This window comes from Chelonia mydas, chromosome 5, assembly GCF_015237465.2.
Source record: "Chelonia mydas isolate rCheMyd1 chromosome 5, rCheMyd1.pri.v2, whole genome shotgun sequence".
In the NCBI taxonomy this organism is placed as follows: domain Eukaryota; kingdom Metazoa; phylum Chordata; order Testudines; family Cheloniidae; genus Chelonia; species Chelonia mydas.
Window position 1 is genome coordinate 47,789,191 of NC_051245.2, and position 13,267 is coordinate 47,802,457.

The 13,267-nt window shown below is 42.1% G+C and overlaps 1 protein-coding gene across 9 annotated transcripts in view; it reads right to left on the reverse strand.

Annotated features, from left to right (window-relative positions):
* ARHGEF28 (Rho guanine nucleotide exchange factor 28) overlaps positions 1–13,267 on the reverse strand; it is a 191,262-nt gene that overhangs the window by 13,400 nt on the left and 164,595 nt on the right. For 8 of the 9 annotated variants that reach the window (XM_037903025.2, XM_037903021.2, XM_037903022.2 and 5 more), the window contains 2 exons: positions 11,541–12,029; positions 9,607–9,877 (listed from right to left, as the gene is read on the reverse strand). In XM_037903025.2, the coding sequence (XP_037758953.1) occupies positions 9,607–9,877; positions 11,541–12,029 (760 nt within the window). The remainder of the gene's footprint in view (positions 1–9,606; positions 9,878–11,540; positions 12,030–13,267) is intronic. The other variant, XM_043547016.1, reaches the window with a different exon arrangement.

The window sequence follows — 13,267 nt, forward strand, 5'->3', positions numbered from 1 at the left end:
GGACATTGGAAATTGGAAAGAGTAAAATTATACAAGAAATCCTCTATTTAAATTAGCCAACATTATAAATACAACACTTAGTTAATTGTCTTAATTATAAGGCTATGTAATACCACTTCATCCATTGTGGTTATGTTCGAAGACTAGATAAGATATTTTCACTGACAGAATTAGTAACAGAAGTATAAGACCCTACAACTACGGAGGCCAAAAGCAAGTGTTGGTTGAAATATGCTAATTGTAGATGACATATAATGACATATTTTTCACTTTGGTATCACACTGCCATGTGATTTAATCCCTTTTGCCATCTGCTTTAAACAAATGGTGATGTTATTCCCAAGAGGAAAACATACTTCCCTTATGATTCACTTCCACCAAGCATCCCACAAACATTGCTTTATTAAAGTTGAACATAAAACGTTGTGTTCTGCGTCATGAGACAAGACTAAAACTTGTTGCCAATTTCAAATTTAAAGACGATTTTATTCTGCCTGTGAGGTTATCTCCTAGCATTAATGCATCTGTGCAATATTAGTGCTAGCACTGATGGAATTACCTTGTCTTACAAATATCTATATTTGTTCAATTAGCTGAATTACAACTATGCTTTGAGCAACGGGTACCTTCGCTGCAGTCACTCATACTAAGGGTACTGGGAATGTGTCTAGAACAAAAGACACAAACTACTCATCTTAGAATTAATGGAATGCTGTCAACTTGGCATCTAGTCAATTTCAAAAACTGTGTTAAAAGTAGTTTCAGATACCACACCTGCCCATGAGTCTCCATGTCAATTTTGTGGGTTTGCAACCACATATTCCTCTATTTGAAAAAGTGTTTCTCCTCCTTATTCCTGGGTGAAAGACCTATAAAAGCAATGGAGGAATACAGGGCAAACAGTAAAAAGTGACAATATACAATATTGTCAAATGCACAGAGTAAGCAAACTTGGGGGGGGGGGAGGGAAGGGTATTTTTCCATGCTAATCTGCATTTTTTTTCCCTGCTAAAATTATGCAGATGGAATATTCAGAGCTCCTGTTTTGCTGTTTGCCATACAGGATTTCCCTAAATGAAATCAGAAATCCTGTTAAGTGTGTACTATACTTGGGTGCAATTTTTTTTTTTAAATGCAGATGTTGACTGCTGCACCAGATGACTTCCTAATCTGATAATTTCAAATGAATTGGTTCATTGTTGATGGGTTATGTAAGCGACAGTATGATATATGCAAAAGAAGTTTATGTTTCGATACAAAATTCGGTATTTAAAAATAAACAGTTAAAAGACAAATAAAGGAACTGTGATGACATTTTTGTAATAACAAGGAGTCTGGTGGCACTTAAAGACTAACAGATTTATTTGGGCATAAACTTTCGTGGGTAAAAAGCTACTTCTTCAGATGCATGGAGTGAAAATTACAGCTGCAGGCATTATATAATGACATATGAAGAGAAGGAAGTTACCTCACAAGTGGAGAACCAGTGTTGAAGAACTGAATCAGAAGAAGTGGTTTTCTACCCACGAAAGCTTAGCCCAAATAAATCGGTTAGTCTTTAAGGTGCCACCGGACTCCTTGTTGTTTTTGTGGATACAGACTAACAGGGCTACCCCCGATACAGTACTTGACATTTTTGTAACAGTTACTCAACATCTTGAAAGTCCCAACTGACAAATGAATCCCTATGAGCTGTAGCTCACAAAAGCTTATGCTCAAATAAATTGGTTAGTCTCTAAGGTGCCACAAGTACTCCTATTCAATAAAGCACTCAAACATGAGCTCAAAGTTAAATATGTACCCAAGTGCTGTTCTGAATAGTGATGGTTTTCAGAATCAGGGCTTTGCTAACTTGGAGCCCTGGCGAGACAGTATGAGCACTTTTAGAATGTGTTTAACACTATGTAATATAAAGTGAATATCACCTGATCATCATACTTATGTTAGTTTTACATGGTGTGGGCCCTGTGACTTCAACAGAATTACTCCTGATTTACACTAGTGTAAATTCTAATCATGCCCATTCAGTGCATTTTTAATTTCCTGGATGGAAAGCACACTGCAGAAAATGATATGTAAATACATCTCACTATGTCATATCTAATGTTAAGGTTATTAAAATCAACATATTACTAAACACTGCATCTTAAATACTAGATTAAAGCAAGTGAAACTGGTTCACACTCTTTAAGAGTGGGCTCAACAAAACAATCATCAGTTTCTTTGCCTCAGGGAGCAACTTTTTAAAAGGATTTAAGAGTATCTAAAAGTATAAGAGACTAAAAAAAGGCAAACGGACTGGAAAAATAACTAAAGGAAAACCTCCTCCTTGGATGGGGATAGAAAGTCTAATAATAGAGTTTGCAGTGTTGTAGGCATGTTGGTCCCAGCATAAGAGATAAATGGTAAGTGAGGTAATATATTTTATTGGATCAACATCTGTTGGTAAAGCTTTGGAGCTACACAGAGCTCTTCTCCACGTCTGGGAAAGGTAGTCAGAGCGTCACAGGTAAATACAAGGTAGAACAGATTGTTAAGCATAAGGAGTTAATACAAGTTGCAAGAGACCATTCAAGATGAAGTGAGCAATTAACACCTCTGCAGTCTTAGGACAAAGGAGGGTTAGTGGGCTACAGACTGGTGTAATAATTCATAAAACCAGTGTCTCTAGTGAGTCCATGATTTTTAATGTCTAGCAAAGTTGTGAATTTAAGTTCCCTGGCCTGGGACTCACCAGCTAGACTTCGAATGGTTCACCTGAGTCTCCCTCCAACATACTTTGCTCTTTTCTATCTAGAACACCTGAATATTTATGAGGCTACCTGGGTCAACTCACTAAAGGGATAATGCTGCAAGGGGCTGAATGCCCTTAGCTTGACTACAAGAGGAGTTACGGGCACTCAGCACATCATAGGGTAAAGTGTACCCCTATTCAGAGGGGTGGCACAAAGCCTTAAATTGACTTAAAGCCCACTTTAGCACTACCTGGGGGAGCACAAGTGGGATTTAAGTGGTGCACAGGTCTTGAGCTGGCCCTCTGCACAGGAATGAATTTTAGCTAGGAGGCACTCAGCTCGTGGTACACTACCCAATCCCTGAAAACATGTTTGTTGCAATAAAGCCAAGGGTTCCCACCACCATGGCTAGGCTTCTGTACTTTGAAATGATGGCTAAATTGGGCAATAATTTGAAAATGATCAAGATGCCACCGAGAGAGGAGCATTGTGAATATTTAAGCATGGGCGGTGGGTGGAGATCCCCTTCAGGGAGGCTAGCTCCTGGCTGCACCCCTTCTGCTTGTGCTGCCCCCCCCCCCCCACAGCCAGAGCCCTGAGACCCACTTCCCCCCCCCCACAGCTGGACCCACAAGCCCTTTCCCCCGCCACACCCAGAGGAGCCCTGAGTCCCCCACCTCGGCTAGGAGAGCCTTGGGCCAAATGCAGCCCTGAGCACCTCCCCCCACCCCATGGCCAAAAGAGCCCCGGGCCTGACAGAGCTCCCCACAGCCAAGCCACACCTTCCCAGAACCAAAACCGCCCAGCAGGAAAAGCTCTTGTCTTTTCTCTTCTGGAAGAAGAACCTGAGCTTTTGATTTGCCCCATGCAGGTTCCGGGGTGGCTGGGGAGGCAGTATGTGTTATGCAGCTTCACAGTGTTCACCAACAATCTCCCTGAAGTCCAGAGAGATTAGTGAAGAACCCAGGAAGCTGAATAGCAGATACTGCCTCCTTGGCCACCTCAGAACCTTCACGGGGCATAATAATAAGCAAAAATTTCCACCAAACCCACAACCAGCATCCGGCAGCAGCAGCTGCGCCAGGGGAGGCTGAGCCTCCTGTGGCCTATTATACCTGCCACCCATGTATATAAGCTAAATGAGAGGGGATGAATAATTGGTGCATCCATTCAAAATTGTCTCTGATCACTAAAGAAAACAACTCAAGATGTGAGGTTTTCATCCTTCCCCCAAAAAGGTGTTTTATGCTCTCAGAAGTGTCAGAATGAATAATAGTGAAAAACGTGTATAAGTAAAATGGTGTTATGAATGTTTTAATCTTTTACTTGTTTGGAATGATATCAGTAATTTTTGGCACATTCCCAAGAAATATTTATGTTATACTTTTCAGTACACCATACAGTACATGGACATATCTTGTGCTGAGATTGCAAAAAATAAAAAATCAAACTTCAATTTCCCCCCAGATTTATCCTTTGTACAGACTTCAATACAATTCTGGTACAGATAACATCTGAATAGAAAATACACTACAGCACCTTATATTGAAGCGTTCATATAAGACTTTAAAAGGGGTTCAAAGTGTACACATTAATCAAATCTAAGAGATAACGATTCAGTACTATGCATGGCTAAATCCTGAGGCATCATTGTGGATATGTACCCCAACATGTCAATTGAATTCCGAGAAGTAATTTATTCAATTCTCAAGCTATCCAGACACAGAACTATATTTTCTTCCTCTTTCCAATTAGCTGAAGTAGTTAAATTATCTGCATGAAAGAAGACAACAATTACCCTAGAGCAGGGGTGGCCAACCTGTGGCTCTAGACCCACATGCGGCTCTTCAGAGGTTAATATGCAGCTCCTTCCTAGGCACTGATTCTGGGGTGGAGCTATAGATGCCAGCTTTCCAGTGTGCTTGGGGATGCTCACTGCTCACCCCTCTGCCCTACCCAAAGCCCTGCCCCCCCTCCACCCTTTCCCCTGAGCCTGCCATGCCCTCGCTCCTCCCCCACATAGCCTCCTGTGCATGTGAAACAGATGACTGCAGTGGGCGGGGGGAGGAGGTGGGAGGATGGGGAAGTAGGCGCTGATTGTTGGGGGCTGCCGGCAGATGGGAGGCGTTGGGGGCTGGGGAGTAGATATGGGGCTGCTGACGTATTACTGTGGCTCTTTGGCAATGTACATTGGTAAATTCTGGCTCCTTCTCAGGCTCAGGTTGACCACCCCTGCCCTAGAGTATGAAGACACTTTTCTATCAATCATTTTCTTCCTTCTACTAAATGACTGTATGGGAACTAATGCCAGTTACAGCTTAAGGGAACTTGCCCTAGGTCTTTGGTAAGCACTCTCTCGCAAACACACACGATTTGTAATCGTGTCAGCTATGTGAAGAAACCCTATGTCTTACCTTTTAAAATATTAATTCAGTATTATTCAGTAAAGAAATGTAGCTATTTTCATGTGGGTATATTTATAAAGTTAAATTGTGTGGCAGGTAATACACCATAGAAGAGAGCATCATTAGCTTTTTGTTAATATTTATCGGCATTAAATATCTTGTTTCTGAAAATTATTTCATATCTTATTTTTCCAGTATTCCTACATACTTATTACAAAACACTGAATAATGCAGTAAAAGCAATTGCCTAAATGCAGTCAATTGTTAAAATCGTAACTGTACATGCAATACAATTATTTGTGCATTGCCATTTCTAGTCAACTAGAAACACAAAATATTCAACAGTTGTTTTTTAATTCTATTTCCACTTATAATTATAACTTGTGTGTATTTTTTCCTCAGAGAATTATAAGAATTCACAATAGCTTTCAATAGAAATGGCTGAAAAATTCAAAACACCTTTCACAATTTTGTCAAAACTTTGAAAATTCGAAAAGTTTTCACTAACTCTTGTTTTCCTACATTTCTGATTGGGTGATGTCATGGTTAAGAGCAATGGCACTTGTATTCCTCCTCCACGGTTAAGCAAGGGCACCCACTCTCAGGCTTCTGGCTCCCCAGCCAGCACCTCTTCTGGACAGAGGCCTGTCTCTCTCTCTCTCTCCATCCTGACCAGGGTTTTCCCAGGCTGCAGAGTTTCCTACCTACACTCTGAGATCCCGAGCAAGCCAGACTGTTTAAGCAGGCCTCCTCTGCCTTCTTCTTAGAGGCTATAAACAGGGTAGTTACCCACAGTTGTTATGACCTGGCTCTTTCTAAGCAAGCACATTTATTCTTAAGGTAAAAGCATTACAGGAAAAGCATATTAAAAACAATTAAAAAAACACCTAATAAGCTTACCAGAGATCACACCCTTCCCCCAAACTCCACAAAGATTCTGGTTGGTGTCAGTACTTCCAACTCTTCCCTAGAGGATTGGGCCCTCCCTTTGGACTGAACGTCCTGCCCATTTGCTGGATCAGAACCAAGGCCCCAAGTCAGTTTAAACTCAGTTTATTTATCCAAAAGTCCATTCTTTGTCTGCTGGTCTCTGGAGAAGCCAGTTTGAACCAGTATATGCAAGTCTCTCCAGGTGGTGGTGCCTCTCAGGAGGTTTTTTACAATCTGAGTGTATTTGTCTAATCATACCCCATTGTTCTTAGTTCTTGGAAAGCTAGGGTCCCCCACCCCATGGAATGACATAGAATACCTGGCCCACAGTGATACATAAATTTAACACAGTAAGATTTAACTTAATTCAATGAGGTCTGTCCAAGATATTGCAGGATACCGCCATACCTGTCAGTCAGAATTTTGGAACACTACGGAGCAGAACTGACTTTATCCTGACGAGGTATCAGGAAATGTGTGCATATGATTAGAGATCTCCCTGAACTCTGCAAGTTTAACAAAATGCATGGGGAAAAAAATCAGTTTCCTGATATGAAATATCCACACAACTCAGCTTATTTTATGTTGGGTGATTTACTTCATTTCCATGTGCTGAGCCATTTGATTTTGCTTTAGAATGCCATCTGTCTTTCAGCAGAGAAGTTTAAAGTTCTTCTCATGCCGTACTCTGTGTACAGCAGCACATGATGAATGACAGAGCGAGGCCTGAATCATTCAGACTCACGCAGTGTAGGACTGTAATACAAAATACCTTTCATCTGTTTTACAGACATGATGGAATATCATACAATATCTATTTGCGGGGTTCAACGCATCACCTGCTCTAACAGTACACTATGGGTAACATTTTTAAAAGTGCCTATGTAACTTAGGAGCCCAAGGGCTTGTCTACACACAGAAGTTGCACCAGGATAACGTAAAATCAATTTAATCAAACCAGGGCAACTTTTGGCATGTATTCCCTTCTGTAGGTTTAATACTGGTTACATTGGTTCAGCTTGCACCTGCACATTTATCAATGCAAGCTAAATAAATTTCCATACATTTAATCCGGCATAAGTGTTGACACATAGAGTTGCATTAGTTTAACTACATCAGAATAAAGATCACAGTTTTAGTTAAACTGGAACAACCTTGACCAGGCCTAGGTCATTTAGGCATTTTTGAAAATATTACCCTGTATTAATAGGTCCCTACCAAATTCACCATCCATTTTGGTCATAGGACTTTAAAAATAGTAAATTTCATGATTTCAGCTATTTAAATCTGAAATATCACAGTGTTGTAATTGTAGGGTCTTGACCCAAAAAGGAGTTGAGGGGGAATCACAACGTTATGGGGCCGAGGGGTGTTGCTGCCTTTGGAGCTGGGCAGCTGGAGAGTGGCGGCTGCTGGCATCGGGAGCCCAGCTCTGAAGGCAGAGCCACCACCAGCAGCAGCGCAGAAGTAAGGATGGCATGGTGTGGTATTGCCATCCTTACTACTGCGCTGCTGCCTGCAGAGCTGGGCCCTCAGCCAGCAGCTGCCACTCTCCAGCCGCCCATCTCAAAAGGCAGCAGCACAGAAGGGTGGCATGGCATGGTATTGTCACCCGTACTTCTGCGCTGCTGCTGGCAGGGCGCTGCCTTCAGAGCTGGGCGCCCGCCTAACAGCCGCCGCTCTCTGACCGCCCAGCTCTGAAGGCAGCACAGAAGTAAGAGTGGCAATACTGTAATCCCCACTAAAATAATCTTGCAACCCCCCTGCAACTCCCTTTTGGGTCAGGACCCCCAGTTTGAGAAACGCTGGTCTCCCCTGTGAAATCTGTACAGTATAGGGTAAAAGCACACAAAAGACCAGATTTCACGGTCCGTGACATGTTTCTCATGGCTGTGAATTTGGTAGGGCCCTATGTATTAATAATTAAGCTGATTTGCTTTGTTACACAGTCTAAAACAGTTATAATGATCAGACTAAACTGGCCCATTTTTGATTATTATAGGGTGACTGATCGTTATTGCTATATGGGAAGTAAGTGTGTTAAGGATAATGTTTGCTCAAGTAAGACTTGAGCTGATTCTCTTTTCATGCATAAAAAAGGGAATTAAGGAGCCAACTCCTTGGTCAAAGAAATTCTTGTTTGAGTAACAACTTTAAGATTTCGCCCAAGATTAATGAAAATAACACTGTGCGTATGCATGTTTTCAATTTTTGATCACACTCAGTTCCACTCTCCATTGTTTTTTTGCCCTGTTTTGAACATAACCCCTACACAGTTGGTTGTAGAAAGAGTGATCTTTCTGCACTGCCATGAACCAGGCTCAGATCCAGTTCTCAGGATATTTTTATTCTTTGAGCTGGCAGGAGGTAATGTGTTCAGACCTCACCCAGTAATGCTAAATTGCCTTGTTTCACTTGGAATCACAGAAGTTAGTGTTGGGGGTAAAAACCCTACTAGGTCATTTAATCGATTTCCCTGCCAGTGCCGGCTTGTCCCCTACATCTATTAGATCTTATTTATTTCTTGGCTTTTTTAACCAGGTTCATCAGAGTGCCTTACGAACTGTAATGAATCAATGAAGATACTAAATAAGACCAGAGCTGACACAGAACCTGAAGGCACCCCAGCTAGCTGCTTCCTTGAAAACTTGATACTTTGGAGTTTATCATTAACTTTTATTTAAATCCTTCAACAAGTTTTCAATCCATAGGACAATGCTTCTTGCTAAAGCTTGCCTGTATTGAGTATGAGATTTCATGAAATAGTATCAACTGCAGGAACAGAATCCAAACATTTTATCTACAACTTTTCCTGCATCCAGTAATTTTGCATTTGGGGAGCAGGAATGGGCGTAATCAAGGTCATACAGTAAGAGCTATTCTTCACAAACTCATACTACTTATTTTTCAAGATTCCTTTACTCTCTGAAGTTATGTGTTTTTCTTTCCATGATTAAGGTGAGTCTTTCAATGCCATTCTCAGTGGATCCTCAATGAGGTCCTGAAGCAAAGGATATGTGCAAGGATTACTCTAAGCACTAATCATCAGTTAGCAGTTATAAATTAAAATCTGTTCTGACTGAGAAATTTCAAGTATTGAACAGGAAGTTTCTTGCAGTAGCAACTTGTCTGCAGCCTTGATATTTTACACAGTAATGTGAAATGCAAGCAAACCTTAGCATGTTGAAAAAAGGCCTTGATTTGGTGACACACAGGATAGCTTTCGCAAAGACTGAGTTATTCATCTATTTTTGTTCCATTCCTCTGACTTCCTTTTCTCCTCTCCTGTCAGTTAGCGTAATAGAGTTGTCTCAATAAAATCTACTGTATTAACAACTCTTCTCACACATCACAATCAAATCGTGATCAAGTATCAGCCATGCGTCCATTGGCACACACACAACAACTCACCACTGCAATATTATTAGTGTTCGTTTTTACTACGGAATCGCCTTCATTTTTTAGGAATAATCCCTCTGAGAGGTGATGGATTGCCTGTTTTGTCTATTAGATACAGATTTAAGGTGTTTAATTACCATTATTACAAGCATCCTTGTTGCTTTTGCAGGAGGAGGATACCTGATGGCAGGGAGCAGTAGATTTCCAGAGTTCATTGGTGATGGCTGGTTGATTTTCACTAGTCCTGGTTATATCTGAATTGGTGACGTTTATCCCATATACACCATCCTGGTACACTAGAGATGGATTTGATTTGTTGAGACTGTTTAGTGACATCTGTACTAGAGTTTCATTTATGAAGAATGAATTTTCAGCACTTAAGCTCTCCGATTGATTATGTCCCATTATCTGAACAAGAGAAAACAAGGAAAACATGTAGCTAACCACTTCACCTTTGCCTAACATCATCAGTCCCCTTCTTATACTAGCTGCCAGTAAGGGTGAAATTCATAACAAATGCCCACTTTATTCATCAGAAACACATTAAGCCGGTTGTGTTGTATAAGAATAATCAGCAAGAGTCTGCTAAATAATGTCTCAGCTACATTCATAATACAAGAAAACAAATTAATGTTTGCCAAATGGAAAACAACAAAGGGCCAGATCCAGGGAGGAGCTGAGCTTTTGCTGTTCACTTTGAAGGGGTTAAACTCTGTCCCTCTGCTCAACATTGGACCATGTCACTTAGAAAGAAGGAGCAGAAATGGCAAGATAACCACTCCAGTTGCAAATTCATAGCTTTTAAAAAGTCATCAGTGTCTTCTTTTCAAGCAGATCTTGAGAGTGTCATTCTTTCAACAGGCAGAGGGGGTTTGTTAATACATGAGGCCACCACTGAGACAGCCTTCGGGGACAAAGACTGAATTTCAGCCATAGCAATGAGGAGCTTATAGCTTTTAGTTAAAGGAATGGGAAGCAGGAACTTGATACTGGGGGCTCCCTAGACTGCTCTGGTGTTCCTCTCTCTCCATCACAGTCTGTTAGCATTTCTCCCACCCATTAAAACATTCAAATAGACACCCCCACTCCCTCCATTACAGTTGATGGACAGACTCTTTTTGTCATCCCTTTTAGTAAGTCCTGCCCAGTGAACCAACGTGCATTGGAAACTGAAATACTCTCCAGCTGCACCAGTGCTCAGACTGGTAACTATACAGATTTACTCACATTCACACTGCTTTCACCAAGGTTAGATCAAATAGGGAGGTGAGTGGAAGGAGGCCCTCACTCACCTCTCACTTTTAGCGCCGGCCTGGACCGAGCCTCAGCTGGGGCTGGTCAGGGACATATGTGATTTCCTGACAACTTTTCACTCTCTTGCCCCCAACTCCCAGGACTGTTGGGGGCGGGAATTTGGTTCCCTTCATAGCTCAGAGCAGTCTCAGAGATTCTGCAAATTGTGTCAACTGACAATGGCCCCCACCAGGCCTTTATACCAGCAAGGTTTGCTGGCCTGAAGCACAACCCCTCCTGCCCGCATCTGAGATGCTGCTTGTGAGAGAGGGTGACACAGAGCAGGTTTTATACCCGCCAGGGATTCCCGCACTGGGGAAAGCCCCAGCTGCTCACTTGAGCCAGCACTGTTGCAAAGGGACTGGAGCAACTGTTGAGGATCTGTCCCTTAGAAGTTTCTAGACAGTCTGCACCCCACACATGGATATAGCCTTCCTCTGAGAAACAGGGATGTTCTCTTGCTCCAGAAAACTAAACATTTCCCCAACTATTTAATGGGAAAGCAGAAGTGGTTGAGTAAAATGTGGACATGATGATTCTTTCTATTTCCTCACGTTTATACCCATGGGCCGAGTGTCATTCTGCAGCGCTCCCAGCCTTTGGGAAACCCTTGGATGCTTCTGAAGCTAGGTCCCATACACACCAACTCAATACGTTGCCAAGTGAAGTATCAGATTTGTCTCAGAAAAAACTTTCTGCAATTTCAGCATCTTAAGGGTAGGTCACTATAATAATATAGACTGGCTTAGGGTAAAATTATCGAAGGGAAATCATGTACCTCATTGCTCCCTGAAGATGGAAATGCTACAGGCAGACTGCTCTGGCGGCTGTGTTTCCAGTGCCACAATATCTTTTGTTGCATCTTCACGTTCTCTCTTTCCTTTTCCACCATCCTCTGGCCCTCCCTAAGCCTTTCCAGGTTCTGCTGGAACTCCTGCAGCTGAAGCTCCAGTTCTCCCCGGTTCCGATGAAGAAGCTGTTCCTGACATAGGCAATCTCTCTCCCTCTCCTGCAGCTGATTCTCTCTTATCTCCTGCTCCCGTTGCTGCTGGTCACACTCGCGGGACCAACGCTGCTGCTCCTGTTGAAATTGTTGCTGAAGTTTGTGTATATTTGCCAGTTCTTCCCTTTGTTTTTCCAAATTTCGGTATTTTTCCTGGTCTAGCAGTAGGTTTCCACGAGAACTGTGACCCCGACTGGTCCTTTCATGCTCTTGCAGTACTATCTTATGGATCTCCACATGGCTGTCCTGGATGGTTAAGGCTGCCTAGTCACCAAAACCAAATATTAATTTCCACCTGGTTTTGAATTTTTTTAATAAACATTATGTAAAAATATTACTATTTTCCTTAAGCGTCAGCACTCAAGTGCTTCTTTGGAGTCTATTCATCATGAACCTAAGAACAGCCATACTGGCTCAGACCAAAGGTCCATCTAGCCCAGTATCCTGTCTTCTGACAGTGGCCAGTGCCAAGTGCCCCAGAGGGAATGAACAGGTAATCATCAAGTGATCCATCCCCTGTCACTCAGTCCCAGCTTCTGGCAAACATAGGCTAGGGACACCATCCCTGCCCATCCTGGCTAATAGCCATTGATGGACCTACCCTTCATGAATTTATCTAGTTCTTTTTTGAACCCTGTTATAGTCTTGGCCTTCACAACATCCTCTGGCAAGGAGTTCCACAGGTTGACTGTGCGTTGTGTGAAGAAATGCTTCCTTTTGTTTGTTTTAAACCTGCTGCCTATTAAAAGTACAGAATTCTGTATTCATGCATGTTCTGAGAGACATTTTGTAATGAACTGAATCATTTCACTCTTTTTCAGGGAGTTTCTAGTTAGTGATGAATATTATCATCTCATTTTTATATTACAGCCATGCCCAGAAACCCAAATTAGGATCAGGGCCTCATTGTTCTAGATGCTATATTGTAATAATAACAATAAAGAGAAAGAGCTTACGCAGATAAACCTGAAATGCAGCTTTTCATCAGTAGATTTCGAAGAGCCTTACAAAAGGAGGTCAGTATCTTCATCCCCATTTTACAGATAGGAAACTGAGTCACAGAGTCACAGACTTGCCCAAGGTTGCCCAGCAGGCCAGTGGCAGAGTGAGGAATAGACCCCAGGTCTCCTGAGTCCCAGTCAAGTGCTCTATCCAGTAGGCCACACAATCCTTGTCTCAAAACAGCTCACAGAGAAAAAGGATGGTTCAGTGGTTAGGGCACTAGCCTAGAACTTCGGAGATCTGGGTTCAAGTCCCTGCTCTGCCACAGACTTCTTGTGTGCCCTTGGGCAAGTCACTTAGCCTTTCTGTGCCTCAGTTCTCTCATTGTAAAATGGGGACATACAGCACTTCCCTATCTCACAGGAGTGTTGTGAGGATAACTACATTAATGACTGTGGATGAGGTCCACATAAGTACATAGATGAAAAAAGCCCTGTTTATTTTGTTATAGAGTAACTACTTCTTTCACTAAGAGTTGTACTTAAGCAATTAAGCAACAC